The following is a 25,375-nucleotide window of genomic DNA, read 5'->3' on the forward strand; positions in this document are numbered from 1 at the left end:
AAATGCAAAGTCAGTTTTCCATGGAAAACACTCTTGGTAGTGTAGGCCCTTTCCCTAATCACAGTTTTTGTGCTGAAGTGCACCAAACCCCAGAAAACCCAGGCTTCACTAAATCCTAAACATCACCAGAGGAAACAAACCCCATTCAGCTGAAGCCTTTGAAGTTCCTAAGTCTGCATGGAACAGACACATACCCTGAGCTTAGAAAGAGAATACAAACCTTGCCAATGCACCCTGAAAGGAAACCAGATGGGGAAAACATGACACATTCAGGTAGTCACCGCAGCTGGGAATCTGAGCTGGCATTTGCTGTGAAGTTTTGAGCAGTGTCCTAAATAGAGATGGACAAACCGAGTCTCCCACCAACACACCAGACCCACCAGTGAAATAACACAAGATGCCACCTTGGAGTGCAGTCTGAACTAACAACAAGCCACCTTTTTTGGAGGGATGAGGAAAATGGGAACTCATTAAGGTTGCCTACTACCCATTAGTTTTCCTTCATCACACGAGATTTTATTCATTTAAGTCTTCTAGGTCCCACTTAGATTTATAATCCACTGTTACTCTTCATTAAAAAGACCCAGTCCCCACTGCCTAAAAACAGTTACAGTTGTAATTAATCACAATTGCATCCAACGAGGACTTGCCCAGCAACACTTTATGCTTAAAAGTAACCGAGCTGGGACCTGAACATTACATGTATATATATTAGTTATACATATTGTATAAACATGTTTATATTTTTTTTTCCTACAGCACAGTCAAATACAGATTGTGGGCTGCAGCATGTAACCATATATCGGCATAGATGGACCCCTGTCAGTGAGATTATAAGGCAGCAGCTGCTCAGCCAGCATGCCCTGGCTTGAAGGGCAATCTGGTGATAAAACACCAGAGCGCTGAGATCAGATGGCCGGCTGCTCCAACCTTGGCCGAAGGATTTCTTCAGCTACCTAAAGGAGTTAAGAGTTTCCAACGCTGAAGCAAAAATACAGCAGAAATGTGCATTTCAAACTCAAAGGCACATGAACACACTCAGCTAGTCTTATTTGAAAGACAGCTACTCCAGACCAGCATAGTTTAATGCTCATGTAAATAAGCACGTGCTGTTTTCTGCATTTTTGAGAACCGTATCAGCATCTTGAAACTCATGACTAAGGCTGCAATAACAAGCAAGCATGAGCAGCAAGGACAAAGTAATTTTATATCAGCTTCATTTTTTTTTCCTAAAGAATTCTAGCATGAAAACCTTGTTAACAATGAAAAAAATATTCTGTTAGCATACTATGTAAAAACACCAGACTAAGGGACTAATCTAGAATAGGCAAAACCTTGAGTACATTCAGTCTTGCCAAGAGCCACAAATGCATTCAAGTGCTTAGTTCAGTGAGAAACAAATATCCCTCTGCACAACCACTTCTGTGAGGTTCTCCTTTTGTTGGCAGTTACGTCCTCGTACATTTTCAGGTCTCTGGTCTCAGGCTTTAATATTCTTGTTCCCTTTTATACTTTTGTATAAATCATTGTTCCTTCATTCTGGATCCCAGACAGGATTTGACCAGTAATTCAAAGAGACAGAAAAAAGTCTCTTCAGCATTTAAGCTTATTTTGAGATACTGTACAACTATTAGACAACTGCTTCTGTAACACATCTATGAAGCAAATACAAAAGGGAAGAGAAGACAAAAGTAGATTTTATTAGTATTTGCCAAGGCAGTGAGAATGCCCAAGAACTCAAGTAAAAAGAACAGAAACAAAACCAAAACCCCATCCACTAAAAACCTCAAAGCCTTGAAGCTTTGACTCTCCTCAGTTGCCATTAGATTCTTCAGCGTGCAGTACAGAAGGAAGCAAAACACACTTCTGTGGTACGAGGGTACCTAGCAAATCCCTGAACTACTTCATAACAGGGACAGGAAGGAACACGAACTTTGAGCTCCCCAAGCCACTAATACCTATTTCATACCTAGTGTTTTTGCAGACAAAGTTCACTTATTACTCTCTTCCACAGGACTGTTTACAAGAAAACGAAGTCTGAATGCTTTGCAAATATGGTGATCCAACTGTATCCCTGCTTGAATGATACACATTGAATAATTCATCCACAGAAGTGGAAAACACAATGGAGAATCTTCTAAGGCACTGTTGTGTTTTATGCCATTTCCTTTCAGCTGTGTATATTAGTGATGTAATTTTAGCAGGGCTACCCCTTTGAGTTACCGTTAAAAATAGCATCCACACCATACACTGATGAAATGCATCAACTCCAGGCAGTGAAGTAACGCAGCAAGTCCACTGCTTTTTTTCCAGGGAGATAAAAGAACAAGTCAGAAAGCAAATGAAACATTAACCTTTTAGCTTAGCATTTCCATGCACCTGAGAAATAAAATTTACTTTAATCAAAACCATTGTTTTGCATAATCACAGCCTATGACTTTCCAGCATAAAAGAGCAAGAAAAAATGAAATGAGAAATGAAATCTGACAAAGCACCTCAACAATGCCAAAGCTGACTATTTGTCTCCTCCTGTACTTGCGTGGCACACAGTAACAGATATACCACATGGATCAGAGCCACAGTTCCTCTATTGCGGGAACACGTCTGATAGCACTAGCATCAAATGCTTAAGGAAAGTACGTAAGACCCTGCTATACGCAGATTTGGGGCAGTATGGCCCCTTAAACTTCTCCCAGTTTCCACTATCTGCAATCCCCAAATGAGATTTCATTCTCAACTTACTTCTTAGCATCAACCCACGAACAACTCTAGATGCGTTCATTACCCATACAGCTGTCAAATCTCTTAATCCAGGTCTCAATATCTGGCTCTGCTTTGGCATTTTTCAACAGATGCAGTTTATGAAAACTACATTAAGCCTGCATTAAACAGAAGAATCCAACTCTCTTTAAACAACCCCAAATAAAATTGAATTAATACACAGAATTCCACTGCTTTGACTGTTCTCAGCTTCATTCTTTCTTCATTTTGATCCTATTTACAATGAACCCAATGGTAATAGCAATGGTTTATTGTTTGGTTATTAGCAAAAGGAGATATAAGTTAGTGAAGGCACATATAATTTAAGAAATTATATCTAACTATTTAAGCAAAACAAAGGAGAGGAACTTGCTTCTGTCTACAAAGACTGTCCAAAGAGCCTTTCTGACCACCAATTAGAAAAATCCCAAACATTTTGACATAAACCTGAGTTTTTTCTCAGAGAGCTATACAAATATTAAGCCAGCCCTGATGTCAAGCAAGAACTACCCTAGCTTGGTGGATATGTAAACAAGACTCTACAGTAAATCACAAAAAAGCCCTGTCTAGAACACAAGAATCAGTAGCTCTTGCACAGTGATCCTCAAAGGACACGAGGCACCAATTCCTTTCGAGTTTGAATCTGCACTCCAAAAAAAATAAAATAAAATCACCCACTGTCTTCTGACCTGTGAATCAAAGCTGGCATCAGCTGGTAGTCAAAGTGCAGGAGAACGCTGTTTAAAAAACACAACCAGTTTCCTCCCCTCTAACTGCACGTCCTGCAGTTAGACTCATGAGTTACCATTTGCAAAAGGTCTCTCTCACTAGCGTAAGTATTATTACATTCGTTGTTTCTTCTTTGCAGTCCATCTGTTCCCTTGTGCCAGATACTGAATGTGAGAAATCATGATCACTTCCATGGAAGCAAAGTGCTGTCATTTACTAAATAAGGTCACTTCCAGATTAGAAAGAAGGGAAGCAGAGTAAAGAAATACTTGCTGTAGTAGTAGGGGAAGCAAATAAAACTGCTGGCAAAGTAAACAACTTTGTGTGACATGTTCTCATCCTTCCTCTCCACCCACTTCCTCATTTTCAAACCAGACCAGTATGTCATGTCAGTGCTCAGTACTAAGCATAGTGCGTCTCCTCCTGTGACTGACTGCCCTACTTGAAACTAGAATTTAGCGTTTCCAATTCCCAATACCACCAATTTCTCTAACGTAATCTCAAGTCCTACAATGTCTGGTATCTTTTCCCTGCTGTAGTCTGATTCTTTTGAAAATTGCCAGCCTCCCATGTCTGCAAAGAAAAGCCCCAATGTGAGAATCCTAATGCTGACATAGGAAGTCAAGCAAGAAACCCAAGATTTACTTCTCATTAATTTTCGGATCTGGACCCAAAAATCTGTGAGGGATAACAACATTCTAACTTGTATATGCAACTACCTGTAAAAACTCCAGCTACCTATTGATAAAATTATTGCACTTTAAGCCTATTACCCTCAGGGATCCACCTTTTGGGGAAAATAATTAATCTAAATGTAAAGGTATACAAAAATGAAAAAATGTGCTTTGGAAAATGGGGGATTTAACAATAAAGTGATAAGGGAAAGGAAAGAACATCTACCAGCTAACAACTAACCAGCTATAAAAGCTTCTTAAGCATGCCACACACAAGAAAATTGCCATTTAGTTATTAGTACACTTGTGACAGTATGTAAAGAGATGGGCAAGGACATTATGGTTTTCTAGGAATACATGTGAATCACTCCTATTTTCTTCTTTTAAGTGGTATTTTTTTGTCCAATTTAGTTTAGGCGAAATGTAAGCCTAGACAGGATAAGCAAGCCATTTATTTTAAATTCTTGCATCCCTCTGTTTAACATGGCAGTGAAATGGGTTATTTCAAAACAGACATTTCCAGATGTTAAAGGGTGTTAAGTTCTAAAGAGGTGCAATGAACAGCTGAGCATTTCTGAACATTTCACACATCCCTTACTCAATCTTCAAGCAGCAGACACAGAAATGTCCAGTCCTAGTGAGCTGTTTGCCATCCAGGTTGCAGCAGGAATTGCCAGGAGACAAGAATCAGCAGTTAATGTTCACCTTCGTTTCTTCCTTGAAGTTCTGCATGACATGTTTTCTATCCTTCAGTAAGTTTTTTAATTTTAAATTTCCTCTCCCCCCACCCTCTGCCTTTATAAAGGATTTTCAGTATAAATGCAGGTTTAAGCATTAGTTCCACCAAAACGTACTCAGGTAAAGTTTTCACAACTCCTTTTATTCTGACTCTGCTACATTTTTTCAGAAGATGTGCTGCATTAAGCCATTACCTAAAGATTTGAGAAAAACTGGTTTTGCTCATTTAATGCAATTTTAATTAAAAGCTCAAGTTGCTTATGTTGTTTCCATTACTGGCAGAAGGTCATGCAATTGCTTCCCTATCTGTTGAGGTAATGGCTATTAATTTAATCTGCATTAACAACTAACGTGCCATAGTACGCACTTCCAGGACTTCATAGACGTGAACTGGCAATACAAGAGAGTCCTTCTAGAAACGTACATGCCTAAGTGGTGCTGCCTGTGCTTCTGAAGAGCCACGGAAAAAGGCAAATAGTATTAAATATGAGTTTATCGTCTCACATTTGACATTGATAACTACATTGTCATTGTCTAAGATCAGGAATCTGCCTGAGGAATGCATTACAGCAAAGTAAGCTCCTTGGCACGGCTGAATTTACCAGCATACTATTCTTAGAATTTTTATTTTTCAGAGTAGCTTGATTCTAGTTCATTATAAACAGAAGTATCAGCCAACTCCCACTAAAACCAAATTGAACAGGCTTCAGAGTACTCAAAATCAAGTGCTTCATTGTCAAACCTTACTTTAACAGAAAGCTGGTCATTTTCTAATGTTTAATAAGCAAGTTACTTTGCCTAGTACACAAATTCAGAGCAAGTCTTTATATTACATAAGAATAAATAAAAGCAAGATTAATTAGAAGGAGCAAAATGAAGCCTTCTTTCCCACAGACCTATGCTGTATATCTCCTCTCTTCTGCAGAGACTCCAGCCCCATATCCCCCTGTGACAGACCTACAACAATACTACTTTCCATATCTACCACATCTACCTTACATTTTTCCAAATTTTCCACACATACACACATAACTAGCTACGTTCCTTCCCCAGGCACACTTGCCATGGCAAGTCACCTGCCTCTCTCGCACACCCATTTACTTCTGCAGGATGCCAGTTCAGTCTCGCATCCCCTACAGTGATGTGCATAGGACTCTTCATAGAGCTGAAGCTGGGCAACAATCAGCACATGTTGCCTCTAGTCCAGAAAAAACAAACACAATGAGTGGCTGGGCAGACAAAACAGGATAAGGGCTGAACTGTTCTTACCTCTCCTCTTGATGGAAGCATGAATGAGTCTCTTCTATCCAGAAACTACTGTAAATAAAAACTCCAAATGCCTCTGTCAAATTTCAAATCATTTAATCAACAGGCTCAACAGTTAATAAGGTAGGGACTGACAGAGCTGGCCAGAGTGATTCCATCACCTTTACTGAGGAAAGACAAGCAAGAAGCCCAAACAAGACTAAAGAAAAAGAACCACTCAGCAGATTCAAGATAATGCCCTTAGGTAGACACTTGATATGTGCATTATTTTAGGTGAATATATGAACATGGCATATGGTATATACACAATTAAAACTGCTTATAGAGAACGCGCATTAGAGAGTCTTCTGTCATACAAACTCAAACAAGAGCCATGGGTAAATATATACAGCATGACTTTCCACTGAAGCCAACTCACTGCAGCTCTTGGCCAAGGGGTAGACCTTTCAGTCTTCACATAAAGCACAAAGGGCTGCCCGCATGAAGGGATCTAGGCCATGAATTACCAATTTCAGTAAGAAGCACCTTTAAGTATTTGCACAAAAAGGTTATGACAATTATTGCATGAATAGGCAGATCAGAAGCCTACTTTCATTCAGTTAGAAGAGTCCCCATGCCACTCTCCCCTCCTCTCCCTTCATAACTTGTCATAACAATCCCAGATCTCTCCTGACAAGTCTTGTTATGTCGAACGGGAGGTAACAAGGATGACAAAGAAATACTGACTCCAACCTCTAGAGAGTACAAAAGTTAACTTATTAACAGTTAACAACATAAATTTGCCAGAGTCCAAGTGCAGCCCTAAGAGCGGGGCTCTACTCCCAGCTCTGGTACAGCCCAAGGGTGAGCTCCTTAACCTGGCCTCTGGCTTTGGGGACATAAAATGGCCTTCTATGCCTGCCTACATAAGCACAGAGTACAACTGCACAATCAGTAAATGCGTGAGATGAAATGCAATGTTTTTGAATTTTTTTAAAGCTAAATTTAAAAACTCATGAGTATTGTCTTTATTGCAAAATTAAACCTCCAACCTTAATTGAACTCCAACTCCAGAAGACCAAGCTGCGCGATTTATGCAACATTCAGGCTTCAAGAAATTTCTTAATATACAATAAACTCCTAGCACAGGGGAAAATATGGAATATCAAAACATTTTTTTAAGTACAGTAATCCTTGGATTTGATTGCTAGAATTAACTCTAGATACTCATAAAACAACTAGTATATTAGAGACAGTAAGTCGGGAATGCAATGCCTTGTGTGCGATCTAACAACCTACATTGCTGAAGTTTAGAAGCAGAGTTCTACTTCAGAGATAAAATGAACAAAGATATATACAAACAGCTGAAAAATTATACGCAGTTGGTAGAGAGAGATTTTTCCTGAAGGATTATCATAGCCTAAATATTTCTTTAAGCCCTACCCCAACAGTAGTTGACCCAATATTGTTGGCGATGATGTATTTACTTAAAAATAGAATAATCCAGCTACACAACTGATGCAGAACAAGGCACTATAAAGTCTGGACCCTGAACCAAAAGGATTTCAGAGCTTTTTTTCTCCCCCTGTATTTTCTCCCTGCCTTCAATAGGCTGAACAACTGGTGTCGACATTTCAGGAGGAAAAGACTGTTGATTGCCATTAACTAAGAGCTCCTGCAATCTAGTTTCTTGTGGAAAAAGGATGAGTCAAGGAAGTGGGAGACAAAAAAGGTGCAAGACCGTACAAATACATTTTGCCAAGGAAAATAAATCGGGTAGCAAAAATAGTGGTTAGAAGTTCTGGATAGCTTACACCACACATTTCTGCTGACTATTGTTAATGAAACAACTTAGATACCAAAGCTTACTGCACATAACAATAAGCTTAACCTACCTGCAACTCATATCTGACCTGAGGTCAACAGGATTACTGCAAACAGGGATATGTTTTACATCCTAGTATTAATCCAAAATTAAATCAATACATTACTGAGATGCATTCTCTAAAGTTTGTTTTTCCTCATGTCCACAGACTGCAGCTCCTTTTGTCCAGTAAGTCATGTGCTATTCTACGTATTTATTCCAGCCCAGAACACTGTCGAGGCTTTGCAGGACCCTGTATGTGGACTAACAGCATACCTTCAATTAAGCAAGAAGTTTTACTGTGCTCAGCAGGAGTACTAAATGGAGTACAGATTGTAGAAAAAAGCCTACTGCACCCATTTTACATCCAAAAGCTTTACTCCTCTCTGTCCACAGAAAGCAGTTTGTGCCTATCATTAGATGCATGTGTTGCAAGAATTGTGATTTAGCTTCGCTATATAAGGATCATATTTCAACAGTTGCTTCACTTTAAATCAGACTGGCTTGGAGACAATTTTGAGGTTTTGTGTGGCAACAGCGGAAAGGCAAGATAAATATACAGGAAACACAAGAATAGGGGAATTTTTGTCACTTTGCAGAAAATGAGACTTGTTCAGTCGAGGAAACCACCTTCCAGACTGCTTTATGGAGGAAAACAGTGGTAAGTGCCACCTGCAAAGCCTCATAGCAGGAATGAACGTCTTCTAAATACCAACACAGAACTTCCACTGCAGAAAGTTTAAAACAGAGGCTGTGACAAATCAAAATTTTACTCTATTATGAGAAGTTACAGTACGAAGACTGTGCAGTCTTCGTACTGTAATGTTTTGCAACTTACATAGCCATTATTATAAAGATTCTTTTGTTCTGCACTTCAACATCTGGTCTAATGTACTTTATTCCACTGTGCTTTTGGAAAATATGCTGTGGTCACTGACCATGTTTAACACATTGCTAAAATATGTCACATGCACAGAGTAGTACTTGCCTACAGTGCTATCCACCTAATGGCTAAATCGTTCTGCTTGGAACCTTACAGTAAGGGTAATTAATAACATCTCGAGTGTACGGGAAATTCCTATCGCTTTTTAAAAAAATACAAAATAAGCTGAATTTTTCATTCAGCTTTGATAACCATAACTACCCTCTTCTGGGAATTGCCACACAAGGTCAGAACAACTCTACATCCATAGGCTTGTTACAAATTAGCTCTGTGAATGGGACCTCCCATAGGTCAGATAGCTCCTTCTGGACTTTGGAATAGTAACTGAATTTCCCTTAGCTACCAGCACAGGATTGCCTGCAAAACAAAAGTTGCTGGTGAATACGCTATTTTTAACCAGTGACCTTCTTTAGCCATCTGGGTCACTTGCTACTGGGAAAAGGTTCTGAGGTGGCTCCCCAGAAAACGTAGGGTAAAATCCTAAATTTAAGGCAACCAGCCTCAGTGCCTTTATCAGAATCCCTCCAAGTAAGTTTGCTGACTTTGTTGGCATTGTGCTGGGAAACACAAACCTGCCTATAGAAGGGACCATCACTACACAGCTGCACTGTTGTTAAAGTATGTGTCTGTCAGGCAAGCATTTGCAAGCATGAAATCTCATCTTTGAAACTGGAATCAACATTTCTGACACTGACACTTTCTGCAGCTGTATTTGCACTGGTTCAATTCTTGTAGTATTGTAGAAAAAAGCCTAGGGCAACACAAGGAAGACAGTGTGACAACTCAACTCACACAGTATACAAAAAATGCCCAACCTTCATTTGAATTTGATTGTTTTGTTCGGATCAGTGTTAAACCATCGTTAAAACCTGACTACGTTCTAGAAACAGTGGAAAAAGACAGAAAGATCTAGCAACACATCCCTCCTGGAATTTCAATTACATGTAACAGAAGAATCTATCTGTATTTGCCTCTGTTCTCCTTGACCAGTGAGATCTGTCAATACCTTAAAACCTGTAAATAAGCCTGTCTGCAGCTTATAAGCACAACAACAATAGCCAGTCCCTGAGAACAGGGGAAGTCTCCACTTCCCAATGTTACCTCCAGTTGAAGTAACTTCCACATCTGTGAAAACAGGTTTGAACAATCCTAAATAACCAATCAAAAAATATGAGTAAAAAGTACAATTTACGCTGCATGTTACAGCTATTAGACTTCAGAAGAGGTCCATACATTTATGTCAACACCCATCGTATTTTTTCTAAACTTGCATAGGCCAAGTCTTTGAACTTTATTTTACAAAACAAAAGTCCAGATCAAACACAGATACCTGACATGCTTCTGTCAACAGGTACAGGATCTTCCTAGTGTCACAACTCTACTTTGCAGAAATGTCCATCTGGTTTACCCTGCTTTAGCACTGATACATGCAGAAGGGAGAAGGGGCTTTACCTAAGACTGAAGGACTGGCATAGAAAAATCAGTGAATTTTGCTAAATATTGATAGGCACATCAAAATAATGATTCTCCCCCAGCTGGTCACCACTCCCAACAACTTGGGCATTACAGCATGGATCCAATACCCCACTGCCCAAGTGTTCCCACAGTTAGCTGGGCCTCTGAGATAAAAGGAAAGGTTTACGGACTTCTCAGACTGCCACTCATTTTATAAATTTGTTTCCCAAGGCAGCAATATTCTCTGCAGATAGCATGGTGAAATTAGTCAGAAGTTATGTATCGGACAAGTCTCTACATGAAGCATGTATGACTGTTTCCAGCTAACCACTTAATGCAAACACAACTGCATACAGACTTCCACCACAGTTTGTTGAAGAGTATTCAGCAATATACTCCACTCTTCTCATCTCTCTCCCATGTAGAAACTTGAAATATTTTATGCTAAAAGCTAGTTTCAAAGTGTGGATTAGGGAAAATACAGCCACTGATAGCTTTCAGGTCCAAGCCTACTATAAACCCATTCACTGTTCAGCTGTGCACAGAGTATGTTATATTACTGACATTTCTACAAATCAGGATTAAAACCATTCACTGGATTAATATAAACTGTCTCTAATCCAACTAACCACAATGGATACTGCACCTTTCGTGAGCTTTCTCATTTTTCTTCTGTTTCAGCTACAGCCTTTTTAACTGAGACACTTCCAGCTCCAGTACTTTGCCAAGAGAGGAATGACAAACTTAGGCAGCTCACTATTTCTGACCACAAGTGAGAAGAAATCCTGTCCTCTCAAGCTGTCTGAAACAAGACTCACTAGAAAATACCAACACAAGAATTACACAACTGGTCAAGCAACCTGGCCATCCCATACTCTCATGGCTGAATTTCATGTGCTCTAGGTTAAAAACTTAGCGGGTCCTGCTAACTTAAGAGATGTGTCTGTCTGCTACGAGAATTAGAAATCTGTAAGTGAGCAACGGTGACTCCAGGCTGGCAAATAATCTTCAGTGGTACTCCAACCTGAAGAGGCAGAACTCCCTACCAGACATATCATCATACATCAAGGAGAACTCAACACAATATTTGCTGCTGGTGAACCAGAAAGCAGAATATCAGTTAGTAAGAAAACTGTATTTGTTCCACAGTTCCTTTTACCCACTATCACTAAGGCAATCTATAAATTAAAAAGCTACATTCTCTGAAAACTAAGCAGGTATTCTATAAGAGAAAAACAGATCAGAGGAAAACCTAATTAATTTTCAGTGTACTATGACTAATCTTGGCATATATGGTACTGGAATAGCAATCACTGAGCACAAATGAAAACAGTGTTGAACTCTGTCCTATTTTTAATCAGATGAAAGCCGCAAACCTAGCCATGCTTCTGCTTAGTGTTGCATTTTTTTCTACCCTGATAGCTTTTACAGCTGGAGAAATAGCTACTTACAGCACTATTCTGCTGTAAAAAAATTATTGCTACTTACAGCTACTGGGATTATAGTTGAGTATGTCACAGAAACAGAGGTCTGGTGGAGGCAAGCTAAGAACATTTATTTGGGACATTTAACCCTTTCCAATCTGTATCAGTTCCTCGCAGTGCAGATGTGCTTTGAAATTCTTGCTCACCATTTACGTAGTATTAAACTGTATTTGCAAGGTTATGCAGCAAGCCAGCGGCAGAGAAGGAAACAGAACTCTGAAGACCAATTCCAAATAAAATAATTTATATGGTCTATGACAATATTTTTAATGACATTTGAAGGCAATATAGTAGTGCTGCTAATGTGATGGTATATTTCCCCTGCATTAGTTCTGCCATACAGGGCTATTTTTATTAATACCACAAAAGCTGTTCTATACAAATAGCAGCTCACAGTTCAAAGACTTTCCTCACTTAGCAGTGCCTTTTGTATGCATTAAACAAAAATACTGTTAGTGACATTTTAACCTAGACGTTTTAATATTTGTAATCATAGCCTGGAGTGTGGAAGTGGAATGCATACTTATTAACTCAAATTTGCTAAGCCCAGTTTTTAGCCAGGTCAGCATGCAATATAGCATTACAAAAATAAGACTTATTTTGTAACAACATTCAGGGTGCACACGTATTCTGAGAAAGGTGCGAGCTCTCTCTCCTATCTTGCACTCCTCTTCCCTCAGTTTCTCATTTCCACACTCTTGGGAACCAAGAGAAAGGTGGAAGTGGAAGCCTAACTGCTGTTTTAAATACCTTCTCTTCTCCCCAGTAAAGCAACACTCATCACCATATGCTTCATCCAAGAAATAACCTGCTACTATAAGGATGAGAGGTGGAGTGTCAGAGATACTCACTCTTTGAGAATATAATATTTCATGAAAGCTAAGCTAGTATTTCAACTCATAAGGAACTTCCTTGTTTATTTCCCAACAGAAGAATAAGCATACTTGTCTCTCGCTGACCATTTTTCACTGATACACTAACACTTCCTACAAAAACCCTTCTATGACTTCCTTTGCTCAACCCAATCCAGAAGTAAAGAAGCAAAATTCCAGTCTCCAATCACAATTATAATAACGCTAATCGCCATCAAGAGACACGAGTTTGTTCCCCCTTTGGAAGTACACATGCAGAAAAGGACACACCTTTGGAGTGTTTCCCTGAAGGCCTCTTGGGTAATGACTCCTCAATGGAATGTGTTGATGTATGTAGTACATTTTCCAAGCTGTTACTGACACTGTTGATGGGGGTCTCGGACCTTGGAGTGACCTGGAAAGAAAAAACACAAAAACACCAACAAAATAAACTGAGGGAATGTGCAAACATCACACCTTCCTCCAGAGCGAGCAGAACCACTTTGAAGGCAGTTAGAAGACGTTTGCTTCTTTTAAAACCAAGGGGTGTTACTACTGATATTCCACAAGTAACAGTTCAGGGAAGTTGTTTTAGTCAGCAGCTATTCACAAATCTAGATTATCTTGGCTAATCTATAAAGCTACTTAAAGTATAATTCTTTTTTAAACAATAGCCACACAGCAGTCAACTGTAGAGATATTGCAAGATCCTTAACCTCTCCACATTGCGGTTCTTAACTTTTCAACAAGAAAACCAGGGGAAAAGGGCTCTTGGAAAAATATCATTTTTATGCCACCTATCTACACTGATACAGACTCAAGGCATTTCAAAGTATTTCCACACAGATTACAAGGAATAAATTCCAATTTAGCAAATTTAACTAATTTTCTTGTCTTTGCCATTTAAAAGCCTGCTATCATGATCATATTTCAATGAAAAATTGCACACTAAAAATGCCCAAGCAGAAGGCTGCATCATCAAAACAGACTTCATGGCCTAATACGTACCTTCTAAACTGCATTTAGCATAAGAAAACATATTTTCACCATTACTGAAGACTACAGAAACAAACATAAGTTGTTAGAAAATGCAGAACTAAAGACTGCCCACTTCAGCTGCTGTCCACAAGAGCATTCACAATTATGCAGCAACACAAACACATCTATTACTTGTAGTACAACATTCAACGCCTGCCTCATAAGCAAGGCAATTATTCTCTTGTTTTCTAGGTAATGAGAAGCAGAAGTGGATGAACAGTTACACTAGCAGTACTGAACACAAGCGTTTAAGTATCTTAAAGAGGAAAGCGTGCTTTAAAGAGGTAGTTAAGACTAACAAAAGTACTCATACTAACTAATGCATTACCCGAATTTCAATTGCTACATTTTGAATCAACGGTGAAATGCTGGTACGGAGAGTTGTAATTAGAATTTAACATGGATTTTAGCCTTTCACAAATCACAGGAGAAAATGTGCATCTCGACATAACAAAAGAAGCTATCCTTTATTCATGGTAACTAACACCAGCGACTACAAGGTCCCTGTAAGGAAAAAGGCTCATTCAGATCCTGATTACTTGAGCCAGTGCCATGAGTTAGGACAATTTACACTGAAAATAATACTTTGCTCACCCTTCCATTAGCCTGACACATTGACATCAATCGGAATACACAATGCAAGTCAAAACCAGCACATCCCTACCTCTATACAATTACCTATTGTAAGCTCCATTTTAAGACTGACACCTACAGATTTATATGCAGTTTAAGGCAGTAGCACAAGTGAAAGACTTGGTATACTTGACATCCATAAAAAAGCTTATATGTGCAAAGAAATCAATCCAGAAACAGATGAGTGTCAGAAGAAAGTGGGATTACAAGTACCTGCTTTCCTTTTCAGCACTGTTAGTCTACTTTTTGATCAAAAATAAAGCTTACTTCTATGCTTCTTCAGCACAGCTTTCCACCAGTAACAAAAACTTAGTATCAAGCTTTCGCATGAGAAAGACTAGCCATTAAACTTTAAGGTTGGGGGGAGGGTGGGGAAGAGTTTAAATCTCCTTGCCAAAGTCAGTCTTTACCAAAGCTTGTATCACACGGTCTCTCTCCTGGAGCTCATTAAACTCTCCCTCCAGTGCACTGCTGTGAGATGAAGTTCCAGCGGACTGAGCAATGACACCACCATCCTCCTGGTAATGGGAGATTTCAGAAGAGCAACCGGGTAACGGAACAAGCTAGAAAGTTAGATTCGGGCAAGACTATGTTATCCTAAATAACCAGGTTCCAAATATTCGGAACAATCAGCAAATACAAATACTTACAGTACTTGAAACTGAGTAAGAACATAGCCACATGCTTTCAGAAAAATCTCTACACAAGCAGTTTGTTACAATATATTGCCTCCTATCTTGTATTCCCTCCTCTCCACTATCCTTACAATAAGCATTGCGTGCAGTTTAAAATTTGCATTTTGTTTATACATAACCTCCAATTCTTTCCATAAAGATTTAATTTTTATATACTTGGTAAAGATTAATTTAGCCCATATGTCGACGGACTGAGCTCATATACTATCTGATTCAGTCACACATCAAAGCAAAGCAGTTTCAAATTGGCCTAGAAAAATCACAAAGCTCTGATTAGTTCCAAATGGGGCGCTTTGTTAGTGAGCTGAATGGTGTTATAACCAGTGAATCTGACTGCTTAAAGCTTTCATTCCAAATTTTAAATATTTTTTTCCACTGACTTAAACATACCAATACTGCAAAGGTTTGGATTTGTTTAGGAAAAGTAAAATAATGAAAAATGTTTTGCAAATCAAAGTTTTATTTCCAAAATAGTAACAGCCTTTTTTTTTTTTTTTTTAAATTCGAGGCCAAGCAAAACACAGAAGAACAATAACTCATCAGCTGTGAAATGCAGAAGATCCTGTCCTGGGAGGGCTGGGAGAAACACTGGCAAAAGCTTAACAATAGATGCCCACGAAGGACTTGTCCAAATTCAACTGTCGAAACTCAGCGTCAGGTAAATTCTGGGAAGAACATTCGCCATATCTGAACACTACTGCAATCCCTAGTTTGAGCTCAGCACAAACAACTACTAATAAGTAGTCACTAGATTCTGAATAAAGAACAAGGCATTCCAGTGATATAAACCTTCTGAGAAGTGGTAAGCAAATTGCTTTGGACCTTTTAAGATCTGTGACACCTCTGAAGAAAGCCAAGATGCCATTAAAGAATAAGCATCTGCTGTTCAAGAACTGTTAAAGGCTTGTTTTCTAAAGCAGTAGCAGTCCACAGTAAAGGTGGATAAGCTGGCATCAAGGAAACCAGAAATGTTCAGGCTATATATCGTAACAAACCACAGGAGTGACATTTTATAAATGCAGAAAAATTCACGCATAATTCAAGGTCTCAGAGGGCACAGCATCAGACATTTGAACAGAAGACTTTGGATTTTTCAACTTAAATTATTGGAGAACAACAGCAGAAACAGTCCATGAAGACTAATCAAATACAACTGCAACCCCTGAAAGTTAAAGCAATAGAAATATTCTTCACTATACCTAATCTTTTCCTTAGCACAGCATTTTGTAGAGGGCCAGGGAGAAGGAAAGCCTTCTGTTGCACCTATCCAGTTTCATTAGATTATTCATAAATTGTTTTAACAGAGTGGCCTGTAAGCTTATTCAATGACTCTAGAAGATGCACCACTCAAATGGGTGCAGAAGAGATTTTTAAACTGTTCTTACTCAACCCTAATGTTGCATCTACTCCCTCCATAGCAAAGCATCTGGCTCACAGATGAAATTCTGATTTTCCAGTTTAAAACCTGGCTTCTGTCTTGAACTGCAAGTTAAAGTAATAGCCATAACCAAAAACAACAAAGAAAATTCATCACTACCTAATGACTAACTGAGGCTCAGCCCGAGTTCTTCTGTGCCTCATTCTCCACAGTAATAAAGACAGTACCAAAACTGGTATCAGCTACTGAAGAGCGCATCCTTCCCAACAAGGGCTAGACAGAAGGATCACAGAATGCCACCCTGCAGCCCTCCACCCCCAGGAGTTCACCAGGGAGAGAAACAGTTGTTTTGATTCAGCGGTCAAGGACAAACGTGTCGAGGTCTCAAAAGTCATTGCTAGAATTTTAGCCATTATCACATTTTTCCCTTTTCACCTGCCAAACAGTAACATTTTTTTCAGCAGAGTGCAGTGATTTTCTTCTCAGCACCAGAGATGTACTAACAGGCATAGAGAATCTTGGGACAGTGGAAAAAAAGAGTTCTAGAAAGCTCTCCAAAACCCTTGATCCATCAAAAAACACACAGAAAAAATTAAATCGCACAACAAAAATCACCAGGAGCAGTTACTTCAACAGGCGGTGTTTCTCGTCCAGCCACTGCTCCCTGAAGTGGCTCTGCCACTCTCCAAGACAGTGGACGTCAATATGGAAAATGGTAAATCCGTGAAGTCAGATTCAGTAACGGTTAGCTTTGCTCCCCAGGGACAATGCCTAACATTTAATAGAGCAAAGTCTTTCATAAAAATAACAGGACTGATAGAAGTCAAGCTTAATGTGGTAAGAATTTTACCAAAACAGCAATTATGTGTTCCTTTTAAAAATAACTAAACAGAACACAGAAAATACATGGTTTAATAGTGAAGTATTTGCTGACTTAGTTTGAAATGGAGCCAATACTAACAAATCAACATAGCTTACTACCTAAAGTGTAACATGACTTATAATTTAAGGAAACAATGATATGGGATCTGAGGAAATAAAACACTGACTTCTATACCTAGTTAGGTATGAAATTTCGGTCATGAGTTACACAGGAAAAGCAAACAAAATATAAAAGCAATGAGTCAGTCAAGTGAGATACTAGGGCTACAGCTAAAAGCCACACTAACACATTCTCCTATTGATTACACAGGAAAACTTTTTCACATGATGTTCAGTTTTCCAAAAGTGGCCAATGATATACTGGGGAAGTCCCATAGATAAATGCTTCTGCAATGCTGGCTTTGGAAGTCTTCATTAAAAAAGGTTTTTCATAATCATAAACTGACCTCCATGTTTGAGGCTGATGCAGATATCATGTAAGAGTGCACTCAGGAATTGGAGTACTGAAGTCTGGGCGGAAAAAAACCAGTCAACTCCATTCACTCCTGCCAGTTTCATATTAGTGAGTATTAACAACAGCTTATTTTGAGGTTAACACCAAGGTCTTTAACACAGTGCAATCCTGTTTGCAAAAATGCTCCAGCAGAAGCTTTATGGCAAGGATACAGTCCTTGCATGCTTAGGCAGATAAGCTGCTATTTCCCAACGCAGGGACATAACTCAGGTTCCCAAATAATTTGGAAAAAAAAATATGCATTGCTAACACTCAGATGTCAGTCTACCAATGCATGAGATTGTTCAGTAGGCTAAGTCTGAGCCAGAAACAAGAGCAACCAATGCAAGGACCTGAAACTCAAAATCTACCGAGACTACAAAACCAGGAGGAGCAAGGCTGAGGAAACAACTTCCTCTTAGTAGCAACAAGCCATTAGCCTGCCCAGCTGCTTGTGAAACCATAGCCTCCAGCACCAGTTCTCATTTACTTATATATGCAAATACCTGACTGTTCTCCCACTAGAAGAACAAAATTAAGAACTACTCCTTTTGAAGATCTGGGCTCTTCCACAAGGATACTTAAGGAACACTCACAAACACACCCGACTTTTCACATACCTAGCGAAGTCCTCAACACTGCTCCACACTTAAATTTGCATGTTTAGTTGCTTTGTTGGACTGGGACACGAATGCCACTGAAAGTGTGTGGTTTGTGCTAGAAATTCATGCAGTTCCAACAGCCAGGGTCTACCAAAAAAAGATGTAAGCACCAGGTGCAATCAAGTCAGGTGTGTCCATGTTTCTCAATAGCTACAAGAGGTCCCACACCTATTCTCATAGGAAGTTGGTAAAAAGGTATCCATCTTTAAACACAAAGGGTGGAGAGGCAATTCACAGTGAAATGGGATAATAGATTAGATGCTTTTGTCCTGTGAGACTATTACTGGAATGAAATGAGGCATGAAGCACTTAAATGCTATGGGACAATCACACCTGCTACAAGGCTCTATTACAAATTCAGTAGAGCAGATGAACCAAAAAAAGTCTGGGTTGTATTTTATAGACGAAGTCACGTCCACTAAAAATCCTTTAATTAAAGAATTGTGAATACTTTGTTAATACTAGGAACATAAATCTACCATAGAGTAACTGGACTTCAATTCCATTGTGCTGCATGGAATTGTTTGTGCACAGATGTACACTCGCCCCATAAGCCAAACAAGTGAAGCTGCGCTCTGCAAAGAAGTTTCAGAATTCTTTAATATTAGCTAATGCAATGGTTTCTGCCACTACTACACAGCCTCCAACAGTTAACCGTATGAGCTTGCCAAGCAGGCAGAATAGGTGGGATTTCCCGCTGAAAAGATACACTGAGTTAAAGTTTGAACTCTAAAGGGAAAAACTCTCTATAAAAGGCAACAGAAAAAAACAAGTATTAATACAAATAAGCTACAAAACAACATCCTGTTTCATTTACCTGATCTTTCATGATTTACTATCGCTTACTGGAGAGGCACAACAGCAACCACCTCACTCACACTGTGCTAATTCAAGGCACTTTAATTCTAGACTTCTGGTGCATCAGGCATATTTCAAAGAAAGACATGACAAGAAAGATACTTTTGTTTTTTCTTCAAAACAAAAAAGAAATCAAACCTGAATTTTATAAACCAATCATTAAAAACACCTCAAAAATGAAAACAGGTAACTGCTTATAACCAGACCTTGGGATGTAGAGCAGAAGTATCTCTCCCAGTACTGACGTTTCTTCACCTGAATGCTGCTAAAAGCATAGCCACCAGAAGGGAAGATTACATTAAACTTCCCAAGAGAATTCAAAGTATAGCATGGTCCTATCTGCTATACAAGCCTGAAGTCCTTAATGACATCTGCCTTTAAAACATTAATATTATGTTGACTTCAGAGCTACCATGCTTATGTTGCCAGCGTATGGGTGGGAAATTGCCCCCACGGGGCCAGTATATACATTTGGGAGGTAAAAGGATAGTCAAAGAAGCTATTCTAAAATCTGCTGAAGTATAATCCAAGCAGTGATACCATAAACCCTTCCCTGGTAGAATCATTCATTGCCACCGTGGTCTCTTCTACAACAATTCACGCTTTAACAAGGTTGGCAGAAGTTATCTGACAAGTCACAAATTCACTGAATTGTATTCCTCCCTCCTTCCCCTCCTCAATATCCACTTAAGTAATGGCTTCAGTGTAATAAAACTACTTACGGTGGAAAAAAGACACTGGAAAATAATTCATAATATGCATGAAAAATGTTCACTTTCACTATTTATCATCATGACTTGGCAGGTCTTTAATTAAAATTAAGATCTTACTCTTAAGTAATTGATCTTATTATTTCTGGATCACTTCAGCTGTTTACAAAAATCCTGAAACCCTACACTGGCCAGAGCACCTGTTAAAAAGTTTATCCCTTCCAATGCTTATTATTGGATAATCATACCAATGGAACCAAAGGAAAAATTATATTTTAGCATGAGGCAAGAGCAAGGAATTTAGATGTTTGCTCATTACAAAACCCATGCACAGAAATACAGATCTGGACCATATCAATGTCTCTTTGCTAGATTTAATACCCATTTCAAATCTAAATGGGGAGCAACTTCATTTCAACTTGCTTCAATTCTTCTGCCAAAGAGTAAAGTCAAATTCTAGTTTAAGTGTCACAATGGTTCTCATTTCTACAGATTAATTGGGTCTGGCATTTCTATAGTAAGATTCTGTGTATTCATAGAAACTCTTATCTATATTCTTGGGAATAACATTCCTATATTTGCCCCCTTTTTTTTTTTTAGGCGAAAAAGCACTCAAGAGTAAGTAGTAAAAGGGACACTGCAGTATTTGAATGTAGAAGATGACTATACAAGTCCCTTTACCAGAGCACACTTAAAAGTATCACAGGTACTGCAGCACCAAGAAGTCCAGAGAAGAATTAGAGCTCTACCCTGCTAGAAAGAGGCAGTGCTGTATCCAATATCCAGCTCAAAGATGACAGGATCTCAGTTTTAGCAATTCAAACATTTTTTTTTAAAAAAAAAGCTAAACCAAATGGTTAAATACTTCCAAACAAGGATGCTGTTCAGTACCTTTGAAGTTAGACACTGGAATGCTTGTTAGGTGTGGTTAACTACTGCTGGCTCTGCTTTTCCAAGCAGGATCTGCATACAGCTTGTGCACTGATTCAATTAAAACAGTTTAAAGTCTTGTACGGTTCAAGATGTCCAACACCTTACAATAGGCATTTTTATTCCAGAAGAGATGAGGCCTACTTCAATGTTGCTTAACTGACAACTAACAGTTACAAGGTAATTAGTAGGAAAAAAGAGTAAATTAAAAAAGTGAAGTGGAACACCCTCTTAAAACAAAAACTTCATTCAGCCTGCGCAAAAAATGGGAAAACAGTTCACAGAAAAAACATCATTATTAGCTCAACACAAATTTTTTGGCTGCTCTGTCCCTGATGTTTGGATGTACAGCCCATTTCCCAAGCAAACTAATTTAGGTTCTTAAATTCAAATTCGTCATGTAACATATGATTAGGCAAAGTGAATTTGGCGGTAATTAATACTGTTACTACACGAGACTGTTGTCTTCCAAGGATTCCTTTATACGTTAAGCTCATTTCTGAAAATATTGCAGGTTTGAGACTCAACCATTTTATCAGAGTCACAAAAACTTTCAAACAAGAAAAACAATTCTGAAATGAGCCAGAACTGGAAGACTCACATTTCTTAACTGGAACATCAAGAAGCGCGTGTAACCCGTGTTGCCTCAAGTACCCAGAATACTAAAAGGACATGCAAAGATTGGCACATGTCACCAGCTGGAAGCTACAGGACCTGCCCCTACAGCTCCCGAGGTTAGTTTCATCTGTTTTTGAAAATGAGATCATTCCTCAGATAGCAACTACTGATATCAGTGAGTAAACACCTCTAATCCTAGCTAGCAACTGCTATTAACATGGTGATCTACTAAAGCTATGAAATACCTTCAGTGGGTTAGGAGGCTAAAAATTAGGTTTTTCATTATTTATTCTATCCCGACAAAGCTAGCATAAAAGCCATAAAGGCAGCTGGCATAGATCACTTAAAGACTAGGACTTAAAGACTCTGTTTCAACCCAACAAGTTAACAGTTTTTTCCAACTCATCATTCCACAGATGAAATAAAAATCTCTGAATATTTCTGAAGATAGCACATGTAACTTCATTCACCTGTAGCAGACAGTGCAAAAATGTGAAGGTATTTGAAATGGACCCCTCAAAACATCAGCTCTACACAGCTCCCAATACACAGTCTTTAGTTATTTCTAAGTTTTAGATGAGCCTATGGAATTAGCACGGGTGAAAAATAGCATCTTATGCTATAAACTTGAAATAGCCATTGGTGCAGTATTTGGAAGCTGACTAGGCAAGAGCCCCTTTTCCCATTCACAAGATATCAACCTGAAACAGCCACATAACTACAATGTCACTGACTCTTATTTCCTTTCAGCTGCAAACTGTAGTCAGACCTATTTATGACCCTGGTTCTGCAGCTGAAGGCACAACCAGATCATCACACTAATTGCACTGAAGAGCTCTTGTCAGTCAGCTAGCAGAGCAGGCCCTAAGTAGCCAAAGCATTATCTTATTTCCCTGTTTTTACAGAATGATCTCAATAAGTAGATGAAACAACTCCAAGAAATACAAGGTGACAGATCCACAAATAACTTCTCCTCTAGTTCTGGAAGTTATGTCCTCAGTGTTAGTAACACATGTAGACTTCTTGAGAGAAAAAGTTCCATGCAGAGATTCATATTATGATGTCTAGATGAGTGCCAGTATCCAAGTAGGTCCTGGAATGTCATTATCTACAAGACATAAGCCTAAGGGTTTCTCTAAAGACAGCATCACTACAGCCTCAAAGCAACCAAGAATGAATAAAAACATTAGGTTTTCACCTATAGCATAAAAAAGATGTTCGCTGTCACAAGTCGTACACAGTAAAGTCTGAATGGGTGGTTCAAGATGTTGGGAGACAGTTTTGAGACATTTCTCCCTTCTCTGTGGGTCACAAATTCAGCCGTGGCAATTTGCCTATCAAAGCACCCAGATTCATACACACACAGCAAGAGACATTTGGCTACTGGTTTTCATGTGCCCTGATGCTTCCAGCTCCACCTCCTCTATGAAGAGAGCAGCAGTTTGCAGCTCTAAGCACCATACGTCAGCACAGAAATGAGCCTTCAGATGCTAGGCTCTAAGTGCTGGCCAGAAAGCCGTTCCACCTCTTTTGTGGTGAAGGTATCGAACACAGGTGAATGGGTATCTTAAGGTACAAAACTAGCCTGAAAACTCAGTTGCATCATTTCCAGTTACAAATAAGCCCATTACGGTTAATCCCAGGAACAAAAGTTTTAAAAGACCTGATTCTTTAGATGTATGCCTGGGCTTCATTTGAAGACAATTTGTACTGTTTCAATTTTTAAAAACTATACAACCACCTTAGATTTTATGCCTACAAGCAAAACGTTTGAAGAATCCACAACCCAAGTCCTGCAAGCATTGGCACCATTCAAAACCAGAAGAAAATCAATCCTGAAAGGAGGTTGTAGAGAGGTGGGGGTCGGTCTCTTCTCCCAGGTAAGAAGTGCTAGGACGAGAGGAAATGGCCTCAAGTTGTGCCAGGGGAGGTTTAGACTGGATATTAGGAAGAATTTCTTCACCGAAAGGGTTGTCAAGCATTGGAACAGGCTGCCCAGGGCAGTGGCTGAGTCCCCATCCCTGGAGGTATTTAAAAGCCGTTTGGATGAGGTGCTTAGGGACATGGTGTCGAGGTGGTCTTGGTAGTGTTAGGTTTACGGTTGGACTCGATCTTAAAGGTCTTTTCCAACCTATACTATTCTGTGATTCTGTGAAAATACAGGCCAAGACAAGGGGCAGAAATGATCATCCCTACAGACACCAAAGCAATAGTCTGCTGTAGAGAGAGGGCAGTGCTCTCCCTAGTTAGGGCAAGGAAACTTAATGTTCATTTTGTACTATCAAGTAGAAACCATGAATCTAATAATTACTGACCTACTTAAAGCCAGCCACAGCCACCTTTTCCTGTAAAGTTAAGATTCATATAATCCAAGAATAATCTCAAAAAGCACAAATTAAAGCAAAAAATATATGGGCAGCTGTTTTGAGCCTCCTTGTAGTCAGCAATTGCAGCAGACAGTAAAAGACAACAGCAAAAAGCAGTGGTTTGCGTCACTAACCAACTTTAAATGTGTTCACCTACCCCAAAGGAACTTGAAGAAGCATTAAAGGTTTACAGTAATTTTGTATCAACTCTTCAGTCTCTTCACTGTTATACAGCAAAATCTCTCAAAAACAAATTGTGTAAGATGTGAGAGAGATTGGAGACAAAGAGGATTGCAAGCTCCAATCCTCTGGAAAAAAGTTGTAGCTAATATCAAGTTGGGTCATATTTTAATAGGACTGACTAAGCAGAAGCAGCACATTTCCATTTGTTTCTGCAAAGAGAACAAAGAGCACTGTTCAACTTTTTTGTTGCATCTCCCTGAACAAACAAGTTCAATGTAAATCATCAGGAATTGTAACGGACCTCTAGTTATACAGAAAAACAGGTAGTCACACAAGTGTTAGCCCCTATTCCCACACTCAGCACAAGGGCAACGCTGAAGGATAACTAGCCCTGTTCACAAAGAGCTCCCTATTTGCATGCCATTACACATCCACTCCATTCCAGCTTCCAAAAGTTTCTCAGGACCTCAAATGGCGACCACTTCTCCAGCCGATGGGCTCAGAGAGGTTTGCGCTTGAGAATTTAGGAGCAGCGTTCATACAATTTAACACACAGCGCTGACTTCAAGTACCAGCTTGGCATAGCTGAAGCTGTAGTAAAGCAACAAGAGTGATGAGAAAGCGCTCTGGGGAAGAAATTCTCCTCCAATTCTGAAGAGGACGAAGAGCGCAGGACTCTTGGCAGGCAGCAGCCCAGCACAGCTCACTTTCTCTTGACATCCGCATTGTTTTTTTTCTAGGTGATGTTACAACACAAGTATTGTCACAACATAACTTGGTAACATCACAAGATCTAAGTCCACGGTGTTGGAATTTATTTCTGCGTATTTAAACAGGGCTGAATGGAGAAAGACATTGTTTTTTCCATCTGTTTCATCCAACTCTGGTTTTAAGCCAACTGCTTACTCTAAAAGTAGCAAAATTACCCAGCTATCAACATCAAAAAAATTTAACAATCTTAAAAAAGGAAATCTGCATCTGTTCAAACAAAATGCATAGTCCAGAGACTGTGAAAGCAAAGTCACTTTTTTTGTTCCCTCTCAACTCTTCTGTACTTAGCAACCAGTATTCTTCAATGCCAATTTCTTTAAAAAAATAGTATTTTTAAAGACACAACCCTTCAATGAGTTCAGAAGAAAAAAAAACAATAATCAAATGACTGTCCTGTATGCCTTATTGCTGGCAT

At 39.1% G+C, this 25,375-nt stretch overlaps 1 protein-coding gene across 1 annotated transcript in view; it reads right to left on the reverse strand.

Moving 5' to 3' along the window:
* The window catches only part of ZCCHC14 (zinc finger CCHC-type containing 14), a 55,861-nt gene that overhangs the window by 27,736 nt on the left and 2,750 nt on the right, over window positions 1-25,375 (reverse strand). Inside the window, exon 2 of the mRNA XM_072872250.1 lies at window positions 13,035-13,158. Coding sequence (XP_072728351.1) covers window positions 13,035-13,158 — 124 coding nt within the window. The remainder of the gene's footprint in view (window positions 1-13,034; window positions 13,159-25,375) is intronic.

The sequence above is a fragment of the Ciconia boyciana genome, chromosome 9 (assembly GCF_034638445.1).
Source record: "Ciconia boyciana chromosome 9, ASM3463844v1, whole genome shotgun sequence".
NCBI lineage: Eukaryota > Metazoa > Chordata > Aves > Ciconiiformes > Ciconiidae > Ciconia > Ciconia boyciana.